Here is a 21,706-nt window from a genome sequence, read left to right as displayed (position 1 = left end):
AGGGTTGTAAAGATTCTGTAGCAATGCAAGGTTTAAGTACACGTTTTTTTAATGGTAATCGAACCGTTTTGAGTTTTGTTTTAGAAGTGAAAGATTCCAGTTTGGGCATCTCACACCAATGAGTCTGCAACTGGCATGTCTGTCTATAGTGAAGACTGAGTCCCCATGCTGTTTGAACTGAGGGGGGTGGGGAGGCATATAATGTTTGCTGAACTTATTGGGACTATTTGACCAGAAATATTTTGAAATAAATGTACTACTTTCAGTTAGAAGTACCGCAAACCATTAATAGTTTTCATAGTGTGTGTTGCTTATTTAAGACTAATGCATGTTCAACATAGTTTAAATGCACCACATGGACTTGCAGTATGTCTTTAACATGTGATGGCTTCGTTTCAATTTGGTCACATAGATATGGTAGAAAGTATGAGTGGAGCAGTGGCTTTGCTGTTATTTATTTACCTTTTCAATTGCAGGAACATTGTTTGTATGCAAATATTCATCTGTTACTTTCAATAAATATTGATTCTCTTTTTTTTCTCTTCCAGTTTAAGACTTGTGTGTTTAAAAGTTAGAACTTGAAAGATGTTATTTCCCCACTGAAATGATGTATATTGAAAGACAAGGTACTTTAGGCAAATGTTTTCTGGAAAATTAATTTTATTTCATGTATATTTTCCATTTTGAGACCACGTCTAAAGCAATGCTAATCATAAACAAAATCTTCACAAGGATTTACATCTTCCATATTCAAACTTTTCAGACTTCAATTTCTTTACATATTTACAACATTTCGACAGCCGTTCTTTTACCTTGCTGAGATAGTATAAAGTACTTGTTACACATTTAAAAATTTCACATGTATTTTGTAGTTTTTGGATTGTTTTGAGGTTGGAAATTATTAACCAGGAGCAATAAAAAAAAAAGTTAATTGCTTTGTCATTAATATTTTGCTTTAAAGATATTAAAATATTTTGGCCAAATCAATTGAATTGCCATAAAATGGTAAAACAATTTAGGAAGGGAATCAGAACTATAATATACTTTTTATGTTGATAAGGTTAATTATAACTGTACAAATTGTTTTGAATTACATTATTAAAAGGACTCAATTGTTATGAATAAATACAAGACCAAAATATACAAAATTAAGCCTAGAGCAAATAAACAAAAATGTAACTGACCTAGGAATCACCAATTGCAAACTTGTAACATATCGAAGTAACTACTTATGTAGTAGACAATTGAAAGTGCCAATAGGTTTGTCATTTGAGATTTGGTAAAGCCCATTGTCACAATGTGTAACAGTAGGAGTTTCACCTTTTTGAGCTTGAGTGCTTAAAAATGTCTTTAAATCTCAGCCTTAATGGTAACACTTTAATCAATCAATTGATAACAAAAGTTTGCAGAAATACAAAATGGGATCCAATATGCTTATACAGATCCCTCTAAAATAGCCTGTGACAAAACTCAAGTACTTTAACATCTCAGTCTGCATTGATTCAGTTTCATTCAATTACAAAAATCAAGTGGGGGAAAAAAAAAATCCTTCAAATAAGGTACATGTATTTAAAACTTAACTATCCATTTATTTCTTTTTTTACTTCATTATTTGTTTTTACAAAATCTTAAGTTACAAGTAAGACATTTCCATTAATTAATTTGTAATTGTTCAACAGTGATATCAGTATAAAACTTCATAGAAAAAAAAAAGATAACTGGTTTTATCAGCACATCTCTGCTCTCTGCACTGCTTAAGGTACCTTAAACTAGAGGTACCGGATGAGAATAGAAGCAGATGCTGTTTTTCCTCTTCACGAACGTTTCAAGCCATGGAGCTCTTTAAGGCTTACAAAACCAGGCATTTCATTTGTAGAGCACTGAGTGCACAGATCAAGGTCTATGGTGGTAAAAATCTCTTTAAATCATAAGCAGAATAAGGGTTAAACAGATCATTTATCCATCCAGGCAACTGAGGGCTCAGGTGGAGTGAAAACCAGAAGGCATTGTTCTCCTACAGGACCGGAGCTGAACGCTGCTGGGAAAGCCTGTAACTTACATAATATTTCAGAATTTAAAAGCAAAACTAAAAAACAGGACTGTTTTTTCAGATCATGGGAGAATATGATTCATACCTTTCAAGGAGCGTTTTCTGATTGATGAGTGGGGGAGATGGATGTCCTTTTCAAGGCAGAAAATTAGCTCTGGCTCAGAATCCTCCTGCAAAAGACAACCGGTCTGCAGTGTTGCAGGTTAATCCCTACAAGTGATACCCACCGCAATGTTGGCACGAGAACCACCAATCAGTACTGTGTAATTTATATATATATATTTATATATATATATATATATATATATATATATATATATATATATAAATAAAATAATATCTAACTGCGAAGAACCACAGAAGATCTTGTACATTGCAATGTTCTGATGAAGACGAACTGTTGAAACGCGTTAACGTTGTTTGCTGGATCTTTTGAACTATGAAAGTACAAGAATAAAAATATACAGATCTGGATCTTTCCATGGGAGTTGCTGTTCTTCATCTTCTGTGGTTCTTCGCAGTTAGATATTCTTTTTTATGTTAAATTCCCGGGACAAGGCACCCCAGATTGGAAACAACGCAACTAGACAACTATTCTTTAGCACCTGTATATTCTCTTTCTTCATATATATATATATATATATATATATATATACACACACACACACACACTCACCTAAAGGATTATTAGGAACACCATACTAATACTGTGTTTGACCCCCTTTCGCCTTCAGAACTGCCTTAATTCTACGTGGCATTGATTCAACAAGGTGCTGAAAGCATTCTTTAGAAATGTTGGCCCATATTGATAGGATAGCATCTTGCAGTTGATGGAGATTTGTGGGATGCACATCCAGGGCACGAAGCTCCCGTTCCACCACATCCCAAAGATGCTCTATTGGGTTGAGATCTGGTGACTGTGGGGGCCAGTTTAGTACAGTGAACTCATTGTCATGTTCAAGAAACCAATTTGAAATGATTCGACCTTTGTGACATGGTGCATTATCCTGCTGGAAGTAGCCATCAGAGAATGAGTACATGGTGGTTATAAAGGGATGGACATGGTCAGAAACAATGCTCAGGTAGGCCGTGGCATTTAAACGATGCCCAATTGGCACTAAGGGGCCTAAAGTGTGCCAAGAAAACATCCCCCACACCATTACACCACCACCACCAGCCTGCACAGTGGTAACAAGGCATGATGGATCCATGTTCTCATTCTGTTTACGCCAAATTCTGACTCTACCATCTGAATGTCTCAACAGAAATCGAGACTCATCAGACCAGGCAACATTTTTCCAGTCTTCAACTGTCCAATTTTGGTGAGCTTGTGCAAATTGTAGCCTCTTTTTCCTATTTGTAGTGGAGATGAGTGGTACCCGGTGGGGTCTTCTGCTGTTGTAGCCCATCCGCCTCAAGGTTGTACGTGTTGTGGCTTCACAAATGCTTTGCTGCATACCTCAGTTGTAACGAGTGGTCAGTCAAAGTTGCTCTTCTATCAGCTTGAATCAGTCGGCCCATTCTCCTCTGACCTCTAGCATCAACAAGGCATTTTCGCCCACAGGACTGCCGCATACTGGATGTTTTTCCCTTTTCACACCATTCTTTGTAAACCCTAGAAATGGTTGTGTGTGAAAATCCCAGTAACTGAGCAGATTGTGAAATACTCAGATCGGCCCGTCTGGCACCAACAACCATGCCACGTTCAAAATTGCTTAAATCACCTTTCTTTCCCATTCAGACATTCAGTTTGGAGTTCAGGAGATTGTCTTGACCAGGACCACACCCCTAAATGCATTGAAGACACTGCCATGTGATTGGTTGGTTAGACAATTGCATTAATGAGAAATTGAACAGGTGTTCCTAATAATCCTTTAGGTGAGTGTATATGCATGAAGAAGCATGGGGAAATCTATAATAAGCAGAGACAGAAAAATAAATGAATGGATCAGAGAACAAACCAAAATATGTGACATCATTGAAAGAGTGAAGATGTTAAAATGGCAATGGGCCGGACAAATTGCAAGAAGAGCAGTTCAAAGATGGAAAATGGAAGTTTTCGAATGGATCCCAAGAGAGGAAAAAAGACCTAGAAGACAACCACATAGAAGATGGCAAGATGAAATCATGTACATGCCTGCAAAGTATATCTTCGATAATTTAAGAAGTCTAGTGTCCTATGAAGGTGAGAAGTTCAAATGCAGCTTACATCAGATTGTTCAATAGTTTCCAGAGAATCATCCTTGTGTCCCCCTGCTTTCTCTGGTGCTCCAGACTGCTTCCCTTTCAGTCCCACATCCTGCCACCTTCTCCTGTGTACAGTAAAAGAGGAGTCCAGTTTTATTGAGACAAAGTCTTTCATTGAAATATAAAATGTGTGGCACAGATTGTATTTTATTCTAATGGCTGATCAGTGATGAAAGATAACAAAATATACAACATTTAAGTCTTGGTATACTGTATATACGTATTTGTATATTTTGTTTGCATTGTGAACACTTTGTTTAAATCATCATAACCAGTTGTAACCTATTTGACTCCTAAAGGGCTCTGGGTTCTCCTGTTTTTGTTTTTTATTTTATTCCAACTGTACTGTCACTTATCTTATGAACTTCGTTTTCTTGACTGGCCAATTGAACACTTTTCCCTTTTAAACTGGCAATGATGTCAAATGTACATCTGACTCTGGATTTCCCAGGATTGTACAGAGAAGATTACCCAACCTTTGAGCAGACTGCACCCACTTGGCACAGCCCTCTTCCTGGGAAGGTGGGAGAGCTGAAAACCGGGCCACAAGATCCCTCAAGAATTCAAAATGCCGGTCTGTTTCGATGCACTGTCTCCTTAAAAACATTTATAATCAGATATCACACTTGACAATGACATGACAATGATTCATTCAACACCAAAGTTAGGAAATCAACATTGATATAATAACTATATAAAGCTTAGAAGTTATGTTATGTTTAAGTTAGCTGTTTTGTGGAGTAGAAGAGACCTTGTGCTGCTATATACCATTATAAACTGTTATATTCTAAGTTATAAGTCCTCAGACTTTGCAAAAACAGTTACATATTTTGTAAGCCTTTGGGAAATTAATATTCATACAGACAGCTACAGACTGAAAAAAAAAGTAACTTACAGATGTGCTTGGGTCATGGTCCTGGTGTGCTTTGACTGGGTGATCTGACAGCTCTTAGTCAAGAGAGACTTCAGAAAGAGCTCCAGGGCTCTTGCTGAGTGCCTTCGTTAAGGACATAAAGTCATTGCAATGACAGGACTCGGCCTGCTTTGATCATGGAGACAGTGGAGAGACTTTGTGGCAAACGTCACTTCAAACTTGGATCAAACACTCACACATTCAGCCTCACAAAAGACTGAGCTGGGAAGACCCAGTACCCTAATACTTTGAGTATTAAATGGACATACAATGTACATACATGCAGTTTAGTGATGGGAATATAACTCCCATTTCAACATAAGTGATGTCTGCTTCTACAAGTTGCCTTGCATCTAAGACATCAAAAGCTTATCTAATGTTATTGTAGAAACATCTGTTTTGGGACAAAATCTATTTTATACCACTACAGTTTACTTTAGTCAACAGCCCACAGATGTTAAAATGGTCAAAATTCCACTTTCCATAGCTGTAAAACCTGGAACGCACCAACAGACTGTCAGAAAATAGCAGTAAGAGCAGGGACTGCATTTGTACCAGTTGTGCTGGTTTTAAATAACGGATACATATAATAACTGGCACTGCAGCTGCGACCTTCCCCACTTCCTTATCTTTTTGCATGATTTTCTTAATACGTGCCTGTAATCAAAGAAAAGGAATACAAAAATAAATAGGCCTACATGAGGAACATCTTAAAGCTACAAATTAGTAACATTGTGAAATATAATACTCATCATCATCATCATCATCATCATCATCATAACAAGATGCTTCAATGTTATAACATCCATTAAAGAGTTAAAACATTCTGACTTCAATTTATTTTCTGTATATACAGTATATAATATTATTTATATATATATTAGTATAATGTCAGAATACAATATATGATGATACATTATATATTGTAGTTCATCCAAAATCTAGTTCTTGTCCTCTTATTAGTTCATCACTTCTCAATATTAATTCTTGAGTCTTGGTAAGAAATTCACATGGGCTCCAGTTACTGTGCCTCCTTGCATTTCCGACTGTTCCCATAGTACACAACTTGAAAATATGCGCACACAAAATACACGCAAGAAATATGTGTTGCCACTTAACACACTCAACTAAAGTGAATATTAGAAAAACAAGCTAAGAATAGAGGAAAACACAGGCTACATCTTTGATTTGGTTGCGATTCCCTAACACTATGCTATCACCTGCTTTTCTAGTTTTGTTTTTGTTTTTATCTGCAGCTCATATAACCCCCAGAAGTCTTTTACTTACAGGTGGAAACCTTGAATTGTACTTTCTCTTCTTTCCGGGCATTGTGTTTGTTTTAATCCGCATATAAAGTTACATTTCTGAGTATTTTCTCGGCTGTGTCCCTCTAGCTCCATTTGTTTATCTTTCACAGGAAGTAAACTGAGCCGGGGGTAAAAAAGCACCCAAGAAAAAGACATTTAACAAACCCTTAACTATTTTATCTGGAAGGCTGTTTGAAAGGTATTAATACATTATTGTGAATATGTCGTGTTTGTGTCCACAGTGCCATATTGTACAACGTTGACACATTAACGCAAATACAACAGGAGGCATAGCTGTACACATTTTTAGGTTTAACAAGCTTAATGCCTCTTTAGTTACTAAGCAAACACAAGTCAATTAACGGTCAATTAACCAATCAAAGTCATGGGGTTAATGTTACTGACGTCATGCATGAATTTAATGTGGCACACATATCACTTCATGAGAAGAGGAAGGGCAAGAAACTGGGAAAATATTGTATTTCATTAGATTGGAACTTATTATATTCAATTAATTGGTTTTATTTTTTCAGGTGGTTCCTCTTATCTGTATAAAGTCCTGAGGCAATGATAGCCTATAATGCTATAATGAAAATAATCCTGGTCAGTTTCAATATGTTGTGTTGTCTACAAGAATAGCATTTATTATTATTATTATTATTATTATTATTATTATTATTATTATTATAAACCATTTTTGTAGCAATTTAACATTCCTATATAGTAAGTTATTCTTTGCGTCTCACAGCCTGGCATAAAAATAAGTCACGGAAACATGGGGGAGGGTTGAAAGTATTATTGTCACTGGAATTAGAAGTGAATGTCTCAGATCAGTCAGAAGTGTGAACAGGATAATCTTCACTAATATTAGTGAAGTTTCTATTTACTAGGGTTTCAATACAGATTTTTCTGTAAAAGTCAATTGGCCCGCTTGCGCAGTCTTAACCAATAGGCGCAAGCCATGTATATGCTACTGCGCACAATCGCTTGCCAGCACAGGTGGACGAACATCATTGTGTGTGCGAACCCTATTGGTCAATGCGGAACTCCACGATCAGCGATTGGCCGTGCCGTAGTATCACGGGCTGTGATTGGCCATCTGGAGGAGGTCAGGAAGTGCCTTGTAAGGGTCAAGGGGTATGTCTGATGAAACAAGCAATTTAAAGATCCGTTTAAGCCGATTACTATATTATTATCAATATTAATGTCTTTAATGTAACATGCACAAGATGTTGTTAATCTCAGATAACATTTTCTCATTGAAATTGAGTCTTCAGTGACGAACACGTAGACCTCCGTGACTAGCACTGCTTGGATACATGGATGAAAAACCGGAGTTTCACTGCTCGCGTTAACGTCTAAGATAACTTATTTGTTCAGTTATTATGTTCAGTTTCTGAACTGAATGGATTTTAACACATCTGCACAATTGTAAGGTCGTGAAAAGGATAACTACCACCGAGTGATTTTTTCCCCCCTTTTTCCTTCTATTTATGACAAAGTGTTTAAAATGACGGCTAAGATATGGCTTCTGTTTACGCTGTTGGTGGGAGTTTCATGTAGAGTGACAGCTGGTAAGTGTGTGATTACATTATGTAGTTGGCTAAGGTATAACTATATTATTTGCTTACTTACAGTTTTTATATTAAATTAGAATTTCCCTACTGTGTGACAGCATGCTATCTTATGTTTCTTTGTGTTTGCAGTTCCTTTGCAATAAAGGTTAGCAATACCACTCATTACGAGAAATAAAAAAGCAGTATTCGTGTTATGACTACGCTGTTTTTTTTTTGTAAGTGTAACATGTTTTTATCATGCACTCTTTTGTACACTATGGTATAGCCTTGATTTTTTTTTTACCAAAATAATGCGCAAACAGAAGACAGTATGTTTTACAGTTCATTATGATAACCCCTCAGTAGAAAAAGTGGCATAAGTGCTGTATACTGTGTTTTACAAGTGTTTCATCCTTTGTGTTTGCAGATGTGGAGGAGTTAAATGACACCCCTGAGGCCAAGGTAATAATTTGTATAATAATCAGATCCTTGCATGACAAATAAGATCTGTGAAGAGATTCACCAGTATATACACCTTCATGTGGTATAGCAACAGATGTCTTCAGACAACAGTGAAACCAATAACAGATCAAAATGTTCATTCATTCACTCAATTCTTAAACATCTATCTTCTCATATTGGGAAATCATATGAGGCTTAAAATGTCACCTTTGTTATAAATAAAGTTAGTTAGATGGAGGAGCATTGAAACGAGATATGAGATTTCATCCTGGCTGTGCATGTTTTTGCAATGACAGAAGTGTGCTTTTTTTTAAATGATCTTTGTAAGACTGGCTTGTTTATTGGCCTTTGACATATATATTATTTTCCTGACTGCTAGTTCTCTGAATGTTTGATCGCTTTGCAGTCATTCCACGATGCAGAGGATGAGGAGGTGCCCAGGGAGTCTCGGATTGTCGCCGGGCAGGTGCTGTTTCGCAGGGAAGAGGCTCACGAGGAAGAGGAGTTCGACAGACAGTCCGAGCCACACAGTCTGTCAGAGGGAGTGGAGATGGAAGACTTACCTTCTGAGCCTGTTCCTGTAGAAGACAAGCAGAAACAAGGTGTGCAGTGAAGGGATACTTACCACCTTGTTCTGAAATTGCAGCAAGTTCATAGCGCTGTTTTGGCTGCGTTTGTTCTGGTTTGTTTCTCAATGCATCTCGTACAACATTTTACAAATGTGTTCAATAAATCCAACCATGTAAAATCCACCCAGATTCGGTCAAAGTTGAATGTTATATAATATACATTCTAAGAACACTGCTCTTGTCTTTTGAGGTTCTGTGCCGTTTCAGGTAGCATTTGCATGTCTTGGTAGGGTTTCTGAGCATTGTCATGTATGCCACACTTCCTCTTTTTCAGTAATGTCTGTTTTGACTTCCTGTACATCTGTTGCATGCTGTGTTTGCTAAGCAGTGTTGTAAAATCCTGTGGTATTTGTTCTCATTCGTGCAGGTTTGAGTGCGCATTTCAGTCTCAGTCTAGAATTCTTCCTGCGAAACGTCATTTATCATTTCCCTTGGTCCTTTGTTGCTCTAATGAATGTCTACACCCCCTTAATTTATTCTGTGGCTTATCAGGGCAGTGACTTGTTCTTCTCATGAAGAAGGAGAGCTTGCCAAGTCTCCTATCCACCAGATGTCTCTTCTTTATGCCTTCCCATTTCCTTTAACTTTTAAATATTTTTCAAAATGAGAGAAAATATTTACAATACCTGTTATAGACATGTGATATACTTTTGAACGGCCACAAGCATACTTCTGTGAGGCCTCCATCTGAACCCAGACATTCATCTTAATTGAATACCTATATTAGTATGGGAAAAAATGTATGAGGAGGCAGACTCGCACCAAAAATCTGGTCAGCTCCATAATATAATTTTCCAGTTGTTCCTTAACACTGTGCATTAATTCTTCGGTTTGTTGACAACATCCACATCTGTTTGTCCCCTTAAAGTGATGCTGTGTGTGTCCTGTCCTCATTCTCTGCAGTGCCGCTCGTGATGGGGGGTACAGCGAGTGGGGAGCCCTGCCTCTTTCCCTTCCTGTTCCTGGGCACAGAATACTCCGAGTGCACCACTGAGGGCAGAGAAGATGGCCGTCTCTGGTGTGCCACCACCTACGACTATGAGCGAGACAAGAGATGGGGATTCTGTGAAAGTATGAGAGATCTATGTGCTTTGCAAATCAGCTTGAATAATTGCAGTTGTCCGAACCCAAAGGAGGATCTGTCATGCCTTATTAAGCACAAATAAACCAAGTAGCTATGACTGTTATTCTATATTATTATAATTATTTGTATTTCTTGGCAGACGCCCTTATCCAGGGCGACTTACAACATAAGTGCAAATATATATATAATATATGTATAGTCTATATATTGATTAATGTACAGTTGGATTGTTAGTCTCTTTGTTTACAGCATAGAGGTTTTTGGGAAATGCCGTGTGTAGTCGCAGATGGCCTCAAAAAAAATAATATTGATGGTCTTGGTGTTCAATGCATGCTTTTAAACTTGCTGTATCTCTTTCTCTCCTAGCTGAGGAGCAGGCTAATCAGAGGCGACAGGCCCAGGAGGCGGAGGACCTATACCAGAAGGCCATCAAGATCATCAATGGGACGAGTAAGAAGAGTCAAAAGAAAGAGTGAGCACTTTCCCCTTCTTGTCCTGGCCCCCTGTGGTGTAGCTTATGGCAGGTCAGTTCAGGACAGGAACTCGCAGTCAAGACGCTATCAGTTGTGTTGATCCTCACAAATCTCCTAAGCCCCATCAGATCATGTTGGTCCTGTGAAGGCTCAGTCCCGTAAAACATTAAGCGCTGGTTTCAGAGACTTGGATTAGCACTAGTTGTGGACTACCCACTGTTAATTTAGGTAGGATAGCTAGGCTCATCGAGGTGTAAACCAGCTTTACGAAAGGTTGCGAGTTGTACAATTTCACCTCCCGATTTCTTCAGAACACTGAAAAACTGTGCCCTAGCATGTTTTGTTTTAAAGTGAGTAATTCCTTGTATGTTAGAAAGTTTAACCAAATAAATGGTCTGCCAAATGTGCATTAGTAGGTTTTGAACGGAAACCCACAAACCAAAGCCCATGTTACCAGTTGTTAATGGCAAGGTTGTAGCAGAATGCACTGAGTTTCTGCAAACACTTTGATATACAGCTCTTAAATCAGCATCTCTATATGTATGGCAGCCATTCCATTCCATTCATATTTATATTCGGAATTTGGGAGAAATGTTGTCAGTAGTTTATAGAATAAAACAAAAATGTTAATTTTACCCAAACACATACCTATAAGTAGTAAAACCACAGAAACTGATAATTTTGCAGTGGTCTCTTAATTTTTTCCAGAGCTGTAGAATTGACCAAGTTCTTCGCCAGCCTAATTTTAGCATTACCATTGCCTTAGCATCTGTTAAATTACTTAGATACCTAGATCAGAAAATGTCTAATGCAGGTCTTGATTTGTACATGTTTCTTTTTCCCAAAGGGAGTATAGCACGCTGATGAAAGTGGCTGAAATGGGCCACACCAAGGCCATGGAGAAGGTGGCCTATGCCATGCTTTTTGGAGATTACTTGAAACAGCAGATCCCGCAGGCAAAGGAAATGTTTGAGAAGCTGGTGGTGGAAGGATCACCCAAAGCTCAAACGGTACATAAACTCAGCCAGCCTTACTGCAGTGCTGCACAATAGGACCGAGCCATTGGATGCTCTTGACATTATTCCCTCAATAAAATATTGTTTTTGCTCATAATGTCCATGACTCAATGTGTGAAAGTCTGTTTGTGACTATACAACTTTTACATTTTAATCAAAGGAATGCTGCTAAGAGAACTGCAATAATATCCATTCTGCTGCCATTTGTGTTTTAATTTCTAAGACTAAGACATTTTCACTTCTGATATTTGACTGGCTGTTAAATAGGACACTAGATTTGCATCAGTCGTTTTCTGAGGCTTTCTCTTCTCTTACCTCAGGCGCTTGGTTTTCTTTATGCTGCTGGGTTAGGCGTGAACTCCAGTCAAGCCAAGGTAAGCACTCTCACACAGATATGCATGTTTGTTTAATTCGGCTTTTGACAATCAAAGACAGAATTATTTGAACTGTCTGTTCTGATTGCAGGCCCTGGTCTACTACACATTTGGGGCTCTGGGAGGAAATCTGGTGGCCCACATGATTCTGGTGAGTTTTATCTCTGGGTTACATATTGGAAAAGAACTGAAAGCAGTGCTAATATGATAAGACTTTTATATAACACATCCTTTGTGTGAGCTTATAATCAAATGCTTTTATCCATAGCAAATTACAGACACTAGATCTGTAGTAGTCAAATACTGGACCTTCTGTTCCATTCAGCTGCAATATATTCTCTCAGCCAGCGATTGGATTATGTGCTGAAACATATTATGTTATTGATGGAATGATTCACCCTAGGTATCTTGTTGGCTTGTTTTTGACTCTGTAGCTTAAGGCGTGAGCTATGACATCATCTATGCAGGCACATTCAGTGGGATTTAATTAGTAATTCAAAGGAGCACAAGGAAGTTGAATTAAAAGCTTTATCACTTCTGAATATAGCAGAAGTGTGCTATTTCTTCTGGGTTTTGCACTTCTTTCACTTATTCATAATTACAAAACTACAGTTGTATACTCTGTACCAGTTGTATTTTTATCATCTTTTGGGGGTCAGTTTCTCAGTCTCTCTCCCTTTTTCTGTTGTAGGGTTACCGGTACTGGGGAGGTATAGGAGTCCCCCAGAGCTGTGAATCCGCCCTGACACACTATCGATTGGTGGCAAACCATGGTAAGAGGTTTCAATTCACTGAGAGACCTTTTGATGTTTGAGAAAAGGAACTAACATTGGTCTGGCATTTGGTGACACGTGGTATAGATTGATCCCTCCTTTGGCACAATGAGACACTGAGTTTCCTGTTGATTTGGCGCTGCAGTGGCCAGTGATATCTCCCTGACGGGGGGCAGCGTGGTGCAGAGGATCCGCCTGCTGGACGAAGTGGAGAACCCTGGGGTGGCCACTGGGATGCTAGAGGAAGACCTCATTCAGTACTACCAGTTCTTGGCCGAGAAGGGGGATGTGCAAGCTCAGGTACACAGCCAACCATGGCTCGGATAACAGGAGCTGTCTTACCTTAGTGTTTTCTGAAAGGCAGTTGCTTTTTTCCTGCATTCATATATGGACTTATGTTCACTCTTCACTGTTTAGGTTGGTCTTGGACAGTTACACCTGCATGGTGGCCGTGGAGTTGAGCAGAATCATGAGGTATCCTATCCAATTTTCCTATTTTTTCTTTTTTGTGTGGAAAATATATTAAAATGTCTGATTTAGTTCTTAGTGTATAATGAAACCTCTAATGGTATAAATGTTTCTTGACCTGTGAAGGTTTTGTATTGCTCTCTGTTATTGTCTGGTTGTATTAAAATTGCCTATTTCCTTTTTTCTTTTGGAAGAGGGCCTTTGACTACTTCAACCAAGCAGCCAATGCGGGAAATACCCATGCAATGGCCTTCCTGGGAAAGGTATGTACATCTAGCAGAGATCAGCAATGAAAGAGAGAGCTTTATACTGTATTGGTATAAAACAAGGGTCTCTGGTCTTTGAGAGTTGCAGGGTTTTCTGGGATGCCAACCAAGAACCATTACAGAATTGAAAAAATTGTCTGGTCAGTCAAGGGAAATATGATCTTTAGCCACCGAATTAAGGCACATATAAAATTGATGAATTGAGGGCATTAGGTTTGAGACTACTGAAATAATGTTCGCTCCTTTTCGTGAAGGTATTTATGGGGTGTATTGCAGTGTAATAAGATTAAAGTAGTCTCTGGGGTTCTGAGTCAAGGCATTTTATGTTACATCAAGAACATGTGGGATTTTTTTTTCTTTCATCTGTTTTTGATTGGATTGATTTGATTTGACTGTCTTATTTAATTTCCCCAGATGTACTCTGAGGGCAGCGAGGCCGTTCCCCAGAACAATGAAACAGCCCTGCATTACTTCAAGAAAGCGGCTGACTTGGTGAGTAAGAGGCGACACTGAAGTCTCTCCTGATTGGACTCATTGAGATGGATCAGGGAGTATCTTGCAGCATTCCAGTGCAAAACAACCGTGGAACAAAAAGTGCTACATTTTTATTATTACTGATAAAGGTGTATTTTTTCACTAATGCTGGCTGTTGCTAATTGAAACGACAGCATGGGAAATGTATATATTTATTTTAAACATGAATAGTGATTCATTTAATGTTTTTTATATGATTAAACAAACCCACACGTTTTGTTCACATGCTGCTACATATTCATTGTTACCCATGATTTTGTGTTGTCTTCTAGGGCAATCCAGTGGGGCAAAGTGGACTGGGAATGGCTTACCTGTATGGAAAGGGAGTTCCCGTGGTAAGTCTCTGTGCATTCAAATAATGTCAGAAAATAACGGTCAGTGTGATAAGCCACCTTTCTATGTGTGATCATTTTCAAGGATGTTTCTATTGGGAAGTGGTGGATGAATTTGTACTTGGAATTCTGTAGGCATCTTGTGGTCATTTGTCTTCATAATACTCTTGTGGCTAAAGATGAGAAGATGCATGCAATATATAGCAATCCAAAGAGACAAGGTTCTCTCTTGGTTTTCCCAGAATTATGACTTGGCCTTGAAGTATTTCCAGAAGGCAGCTGAACAAGGCTGGGTGGATGGACAGCTCCAGTTAGGGACCATGTACTACAGTAAGTAACGCTGTTTATCAAGAGCTGCTCTACATTCTAGTGGTGCTGCTTTAACTTATGTAACTTGCTTTTTTCTTTGACAGCGATTTTGTTTTCAGCAGTGGCTCCAGACACCACCCACGTTCTTTGTTGTTTTTTACAGAAAGGATATTAGTCATATGAATGGAGACCACAAACTTGATGTATATATGTGTGTGTTTGTTTTATCCCTTAATCTTCATAAATATCAATAAGTGCATTTCTCACCCCCTTCCCCCCAGATGGCATTGGAGTAAAAAGAGACTACAAGCAGGCCCTGAAGTATTTTAACCTTGCCTCACAAGCTGGGCACATCCTGGCATTCTACAACCTGGCCCAGATGCATGCCACGGGCACAGGAGTGATGAGGTCGTGCCACACAGCTGTGGAGGTGAGAACCAGACTGGCACCCTGTTCTAAGAGGCAGTGTGGTGGAGGGCCAAGAAACTTATAATTTTAAGACGACATTCACAAATCTTTATTAAAGCTCTTGCATTTCTCAGTGCTCAGTAGTTGTATGCAGGTGTTGGGGACAGTACCACATGGGAATTGAGGTGCCCTGTTTGCAGCTGCTGTGTCATGTAAAAAAATGTTTAGGATTAATCTTCCTTCAACAAGCAGGATATGTGATATTACATCATTCTTACGAATAAGGAGAATTGACCTTGAACACTAGATGGAGCCATTTCTCCAAAAGTTAAAGAGCAGGACAACTATTTATTTTCTTGAAGGGAAAGGGAGCAATCGACCTATAGCACTAAAGGAGTTTGCTTTGAAAATCTGTTATGCCTATTGCTGCACAGAACAGAAAACACCATACTGCTCCTTTTTTGTTATTACATGGGTGTTGTTTCGATTATTCACAAATGGAGCCTCGCAAGGTTTAATTGTATGGACGATGCCTTTGTAAAGTTTGTGTCCACTCTTCTTGGCGACAGCTGTTCAAGAATGTGTGTGAGCGTGGCCGTTGGTCAGAGAGGCTGATGGCGGCCTACAGCAGCTTCAAGGAGGGGGACTCTGACTCGGCTGTGGTTCAGTACTTGCTGCTGGCGGAGCAGGGCTACGAGGTGGCTCAGAGCAACGTGGCCTTCATCTTGGATCAGAGTAAGTTTTTACAGGGTGCTGGAGTCCCTTTTTGGCTAGAAGCTCATTGCAACACTGTGATGAGCTAAAAGATTGAATTGTCTTTCGCGTAACTATGTCAAAGCTGTGTATCTCTCGCAGTACGATTAATTAAAGTGATGCCCAACCGTGATGTTTTTAGGACTGACAACGTTTTCAGTTACAGAAAGTTAATGAGTAATTTATTGAAATGTATAAGGCACAAGTTTCCGAACACTTTTGGAGTGAAACCTTGATGCAGGTCTTTGATTGTTTCAAGTAATCAACCTGTATATCTCTGGGCCTTAAGATCACCTCGAGAAGGATCAGTTTCTAATTTAAATGGTCGTCTTTTGCCGTTTTGTCTTTTTTTAAGCAGAAGAAGCGAAAATCTTCGGTGTCAATGAGACGTACCCCAGAGCCCTGCTGCACTGGAACCGCGCTGCTGCCCAGGGTCAGAATATTTCACTGCCTTCTATACCATTTCCAAAGATTTCTTTATTTGTTTTAGAACAAGGCAGTCCAGTTCATTGATCCATTTCAATATACACACAAGAATATCGTAGAATTAGATTTAGTCTTCTCCAATCTCAGATTTGTTTTATAAACACGAGGAAGGCCTAGGAAAGCATTTTTCATCCTCCAAACATTTCCACACCATTTTCTCATGGTGTGCATTGGCAGGGCGTCCACACACAGCACTAGAAACGTTTGTGTTTCTGTAACAGGGTACACGGTGGCAAGGATCAAGCTGGGGGATTACCACTTTTATGGCTATGGCACGGATGTGGACTACGAGACGGCCCTGATCCACTACAGGCTGGCCTCGGAGCAGCAGCACAGTGCGCAGGCCATGTTCAACCTGGGCTACATGCACGAGAAAGGGCTGGGCATCAAGCAGGTAAGTCTCACCATCCGCAGGCCACGGCACTTCAGGCGTGATCCGAGTGACCTGTGAGTGACTGGCTGTCCCTCTCCGTGTCCCAGGACATACATCTGGCTAAGCGCTTCTATGACATGGCAGCAGAGGCCAGTCCGGATGCCCAGGTCCCCGTGTTTCTTGCGCTGTGTAAACTGGGCCTGGTTTACTCCATGCAGTACCTACAGGAGCTCAATGTAAGTGCACCTGTCCCTGGGAATGAGGAAGTCGAAATGGCATCGCATCTGAAATCCATTAAGACCCGTATTAAGTTTGACTTGCTTTGTCTTCATTAGAAAATGAAAATCTAACGCTAAGGTCTTTTGGTGCTTCCATTTACACAGAATGACATTCTTCAGTGACATTTATATGATTCATATTTTTTGTATTAATTTGTTTTCCCCTTGTCAGGTGAAGGAACTTTTTTCCCAGATTGACTTGGACCAGTTACTGGGGCCGGAGTGGGACCTGTACCTGATGACCATCATTGCTCTGCTCCTGGGCACGGTGATCGCCTACAGGCAGAGACAGCACCAGGCCCTGCCCAGACCCATGGCCCCACCACGGCCACCAGCAGAGCAGCCGGAGCCCCAGGCCGAGCAGCAGTGAGAGCCCTGCCCTGCCCTCCCTCTGTCACAGACTCCACTGGAACCGCCTGAGGACCCGCTGCCCGGCCCATAGACCCTTGCCCCTGCTGACCAGAAGGACTGCTTAGAAATAGAGACTTGGGTAGACATTTTGGAGCTGCCTGGACTCTGGGGGGACGACATAAAAAGAAACTATAAACCCTGAGGTGTTCAGGATATACGATGTCTGTCAATACCAGCTGACATCGCTTTATTATTTTTATTAAATTCTGTTTGGTATGCCGCGGATTTGACTCCCAAGTTGACTCCCAAGTTGACTTCTGATGGGGCCCTTTAGACTATTATGACTGGGGCGGAGGAGGAATTGACCTACAGCAGTTACACAAGTTATGTTTTTGTTCTGTTTTTTCTCTGTTTTTATTTTATTTTTTATTTTTTTGGGGGGTGCGAGATGTGAATCCAAATTCAGCCTTTCCGGTCCCTAGTCAGTTGCATTTCTAAAGATCTTTGCAAGCCATCTCATGTGGGAGTGTGGCGAGAGGCAAGGATGTCCAGCCGGGGTTTCACCCACAATGCTCTGCTCTGTTATCTAAAGCAGTGCTGCGGGGGAATCCCTCCTTCTCTGATGTATTAGACATAAGTTTGAAGACCTATCACCTATCCTTGTTTTTAATCTATATATTTATATAGAAGATCCGACTGGTTAATTAATTTATCATTTTTTGTGAATACATTGTCTACATTGTAGCCTTAAGGAGAGAGGTTTGCCACTGTTAAAGAGGGAGAATAAAGGATTGGTTGTGCAGTGTTCAGACTTCACATTGTCAATGTTAAGACCAAGGGCTAAATTAAAACATAACTTTGACCCCCATGAAAATAGAAATCTATCAACCGTTGGTGGTTGAGTGTAGTGGGTCCAAAGTCTTGCTTTAATCTGGCCCCAAGTGTTTTTGAGAGTAACTGCTGGTTAGAGGAGAAGTTTAATTTAACTTCAGTAAACCATTCATTCTCAAGATCAGCCCCAAATCACAACGAAGTGGATGTTTCATTTATTTGTCTTTCTTTGTGCTAGGAGTCTGTTCTTAAAACCAAATGGGGGGGGAAAATGTGTGACAGCAACCAGGAAGCACGTTTAGGTAGATGGCAAGACAAATGGTAACTTCTCAGCACAGAAAATGGCGACTACAACATACAGAGGATAAGACCGTGTGGGAGGTTGTCTTCCGTTTTTAATCCAAGGGTAGGGTTCTAGAAGGTGGGCATTATAATAATGCTTAACTGCATGTCTAGGCAAAACCATGGGGTCAAGCTTAGCATTGAAATTGTTTTTGTAATTCAGCATCGGCTTTGTTTTGTTTCTTTTCTGTTGAAAAAGGAAGATAGAGGTTGGACACTTTGTGGGAGTAGTTCAGGTGGCATTCTGAATTCTCTGTGATCTTTTGGCAGACTGCTAGTTTTCCACTCTTAAAGTGTGGCCTTGCATTGCTTGGAGGATTTTTATTTTACTGAGCAATAATGTATTCACAAAGAAGGATTTATTATTAATAATAATAATAATAATAATAATAATAATATTAAATCTCTGCACTGTGCTATTTAGTGTTACTCAGAAAGTAGAATTGAGTGGATCTGCCCTCCCACCCTCCTTATATAAGTTCTGTGCTTTAATTTGAGAGTCATTGATTGGGGCTAAAATAAAAGTTCCATTTGTTTTATTCCCCATATAGGAGAGAACCAGATTTGAAATGGGCTGTTTTAATGAGCATGATAGGCACAGCTACAGCTGACTATGAAAATAAGCATGTTGGCTTCAGCAGATCCGTACGTGGGCATTTTTCATTTTTGTATTTTGCTCTGGAGTTTCCCTATGGGACACAGCCTGCTATGGATTTTTTCCAAAAGAATTGGGATCTTGAATTGAAATCCTTTTTCTTCATCCTCACTATTCCCAGAATTTCACTAAACTGTGCATTTGAGCAACCCTAATTAGTTTTAGGTAATCGGAGGTTTCGGGCATTCATTGGGAGATCAGTTACCATTGTCTGAACAAAGCTGTATCAGAAGAACTATAGGTTATAATTCCTATTTCTCTGAATACAATAAATGATTATCTTGCCACGCCAGGTTTAAATGTTAACAGGTTATGCACCAACCCTGCTTTGGGTAATCTACATCTGGATGCTACAAAATCCAAACATAAATGATAAATCGATAAATGATAAATGTGTGGGAATGTAAGAGGTTGCACACATAAAACTGGCTTTTAACCCTTGCCCTTTTGTAACATTAGTACACTGCAATACAATAGAAGCTGCTTGAAAAAGCCATACCTGTTACAGTCTTGGTTATACCGTCAAATTCTACCTGATAGTTTCTTTATTTTTAAAAATTCTGAGACAACCCCAAAAGACAAAAGTATTTAATGATGGATACAATCTTTCCAAAGCTCACATTATATTTAATTGACAAATCATCTTTTAGTAGCAAACTGTCAGTCATGAATACACAGCTCACAAACTGCAATATTTCTTGTGAGGACTTGGGTTTGTTACCTTTAAAATCTGGTAAATACATTTTAAGAAATTTTACTCTTTCCAATTTATATACGATCAAGTATCTCCCACTGGGTACAAATGTTGCTTTGTTTATAACTTGTAATTTCTCCATGAAGTCGTTGTTTTGCTTCATTTTGATTGAAATATATAATGTACATCACATTCAGCTGTGCCATGTTTTTGAGTGAAGGCATTGGGGCTTCTTATAGGAGTCCATTTGTATTTTATTAACACTGCTACAGATACAGAAAAAATAGGTTTGTTATTTCATCTGTATGTAAAATAGCAATATAAAAGGTGTAATATAAATTGTCTGTACAAATTATTGTTAATAAGATGTAAAAACTCCATCATCTTTGGCTATTAAAACATGTAAGCTGTACTGTAGAAAAAACAATACATCATTTTCAGTGCTACATCTTTGTTAACTTCCTTTTGGGGAAATTACAAGATCAGGAAATGGTGTGATTAATCTTTCTTTATTGAAACACGGTGGGGGGGGGACATCATAGTTCATAGTTGCTTTTTCAAGAGAAAATAATAATAAAGGTGAAGATTCAAAGAAATGCGCTTTACCCAGAACTCTTAAATGAAAAATGTGAAATGGCTGGCTTATAAAAATGATAGATCTTATTTCATTGTGTTACTTTGTGGAATTTTATACCAGGCTCACCAAAAAAGCAGAAGTAGTTTTAAAGTATGTTAAAGTTGTCAAAAAAACTGAATGAACAATGCTTTTCACCAAAAAAGCAGGCCTAACCGTGTTTGCATTAAGGTATATACACTCACCTAAAGGATTATTAGGAACACCTGTTCAATTTCTCATTAATGCAATTATCTAACCAACCAATCACATGGCAGTTGCTTCAATGCATTTAGGGGTGTGGTCCTGGTCAAGATAATCTCCTGAACTCCAAACTGAATGTCTGAATGGGAAAGAAAGGTGATTTAAGCAATTTTGAGCGTGGCATGGTTGTTGGTGCCAGACGGGCCGGTCTGAGTATTTCACAATCTGCTCAGTTACTGGGATTTTCACGCACAACCATTTCTAGGGTTTACAAAGAATGGTGTGAAAAGGGAAAAACATCCAGTATGCGGCAGTCCTGTGGGCGAAAATGCCTTGTTGATGCTAGAGGTCAGAGGAGAATGGGCCGACTGATTCAAGCTGATAGAAGAGCAACTTTGACTGAAATAACCACTCGTTACAACCGAGGTATGCAGCAAAGCATTTGTGAAGCCACAACACATACAACCTTGAGGCGGATGGGCTACAACAGCAGAAGACCCCACCGGGTACCACTCATCTCCACTACAAATAGGAAAAAGAGGCTACAATTTGCACAAGCTCACCAAAATTGGACAGTTGAAGACTGGAAAAATGTTGCCTGGTCTGATGAGTCTCGATTTCTGTTGAGACATTCAGATGGTAGAGTCAGAATTTGGCGTAAACAGAATGAGAACATGGATCCATCATGCCTTGTTACCACTGTGCAGGCTGGTGGTGGTGGTGTAATGGTGTGGGGGATGTTTTCTTGGCACACTTTAGGCCCCTTAGTGCCAATTGGGCATCGTTTAAATGCCACGGCCTACCTGAGCATTGTTTCTGACCATGTCCATCCCTTTATGACCACCATGTACCCATCCTCTGATGGCTACTTCCAGCAGGATAATGCACCATGTCACAAAGGTCGAATCATTTCAAATTGGTTTCT

General features: G+C 39.4%; 2 protein-coding genes across 6 annotated transcripts; one reads left to right on the top strand and one right to left on the bottom strand.

Moving 5' to 3' along the window:
* Window positions 1-642: 642 nt before the first annotated feature.
* LOC136716892 (dr1-associated corepressor) lies at window positions 643-9,384 on the bottom strand. Of its 3 annotated transcripts, none has more exons than XM_066694305.1 (7): window positions 9,161-9,384; window positions 5,795-5,867; window positions 5,193-5,286; window positions 4,774-4,893; window positions 4,260-4,362; window positions 2,136-2,220; window positions 643-2,054 (listed from the first exon to the last, which is right to left on the bottom strand). In XM_066694305.1, exons 1-7 carry the CDS (start codon window positions 9,188-9,190, stop codon window positions 1,981-1,983), a joined length of 579 nt encoding a protein of 192 aa, XP_066550402.1. In that variant the 5' UTR covers window positions 9,191-9,384; the 3' UTR covers window positions 643-1,980. The 3 variants fall into 3 exon arrangements, with proteins under 3 accessions (XP_066550402.1, XP_066550400.1, XP_066550401.1); XM_066694303.1 differs by lacking the exon at window positions 9,161-9,384 and adding an exon at window positions 6,498-6,628; XM_066694304.1 differs by lacking the exon at window positions 9,161-9,384 and adding an exon at window positions 6,498-6,628 and having other exon boundaries at window positions 643-2,048.
* sel1l (SEL1L adaptor subunit of SYVN1 ubiquitin ligase) lies at window positions 7,531-20,459 on the top strand. 3 transcript variants are annotated; one of them, XM_066694296.1, is made up of 22 exons: window positions 7,531-7,654; window positions 8,020-8,091; window positions 8,501-8,535; window positions 8,942-9,137; window positions 10,068-10,235; window positions 10,615-10,720; window positions 11,569-11,731; window positions 12,058-12,111; window positions 12,203-12,262; window positions 12,803-12,884; window positions 13,030-13,184; window positions 13,302-13,358; window positions 13,547-13,615; window positions 14,033-14,110; window positions 14,425-14,487; window positions 14,727-14,814; window positions 15,075-15,223; window positions 15,771-15,936; window positions 16,310-16,387; window positions 16,662-16,834; window positions 16,921-17,049; window positions 17,264-20,459. In XM_066694296.1, exons 2-22 carry the CDS (start codon window positions 8,028-8,030, stop codon window positions 17,459-17,461), a joined length of 2,331 nt encoding a protein of 776 aa, XP_066550393.1. In that variant the 5' UTR covers window positions 7,531-7,654; window positions 8,020-8,027; the 3' UTR covers window positions 17,462-20,459. The 3 variants fall into 3 exon arrangements, with proteins under 3 accessions (XP_066550393.1, XP_066550394.1, XP_066550392.1); XM_066694297.1 differs by lacking the exon at window positions 7,531-7,654 and having other exon boundaries at window positions 7,661-8,091; window positions 16,313-16,387; XM_066694295.1 differs by lacking the exon at window positions 7,531-7,654 and having other exon boundaries at window positions 7,661-8,091.
* The last annotated feature ends 1,247 nt before the right edge of the window (window positions 20,460-21,706 follow it).

The sequence above is a fragment of the Amia ocellicauda genome, chromosome 21 (genome assembly GCF_036373705.1).
Source record: "Amia ocellicauda isolate fAmiCal2 chromosome 21, fAmiCal2.hap1, whole genome shotgun sequence".
Classification (NCBI taxonomy): Eukaryota; Metazoa; Chordata; class Actinopteri; order Amiiformes; family Amiidae; genus Amia; species Amia ocellicauda.
This window is presented reverse-complemented; position numbering and strand designations above follow the sequence as displayed.

Excerpts from the sequence above, each read along its gene's own strand:
- LOC136716892 (XM_066694303.1), bottom strand. The coding sequence starts at position 6,560 with ATGCGGATTAAAACAAACACAATGCCCGGAAAGAAGAGAAAGTACAAT. Across the intron at positions 2,221-4,259 it reads AAACTATTGAACAATCTGAT|GAGGATTCTGAGCCAGAGCT; the intron begins GTAAGCTGCATT and ends TGTCTTTTGCAG. Across the intron at positions 2,055-2,135 it reads CAGAAAACGCTCCTTGAAAG|TTACAGGCTTTCCCAGCAGC; the intron begins GTATGAATCATA and ends ATATTATGTAAG.
- sel1l (XM_066694296.1), top strand. The coding sequence starts at position 8,028 with ATGACGGCTAAGATATGGCTTCTGTTTACGCTGTTGGTGGGAGTTTCA. Across the intron at positions 8,092-8,500 it reads TTCATGTAGAGTGACAGCTG|ATGTGGAGGAGTTAAATGAC; the intron begins GTAAGTGTGTGA and ends TTGTGTTTGCAG. Across the intron at positions 14,488-14,726 it reads ATGGAAAGGGAGTTCCCGTG|AATTATGACTTGGCCTTGAA; the intron begins GTAAGTCTCTGT and ends TGGTTTTCCCAG.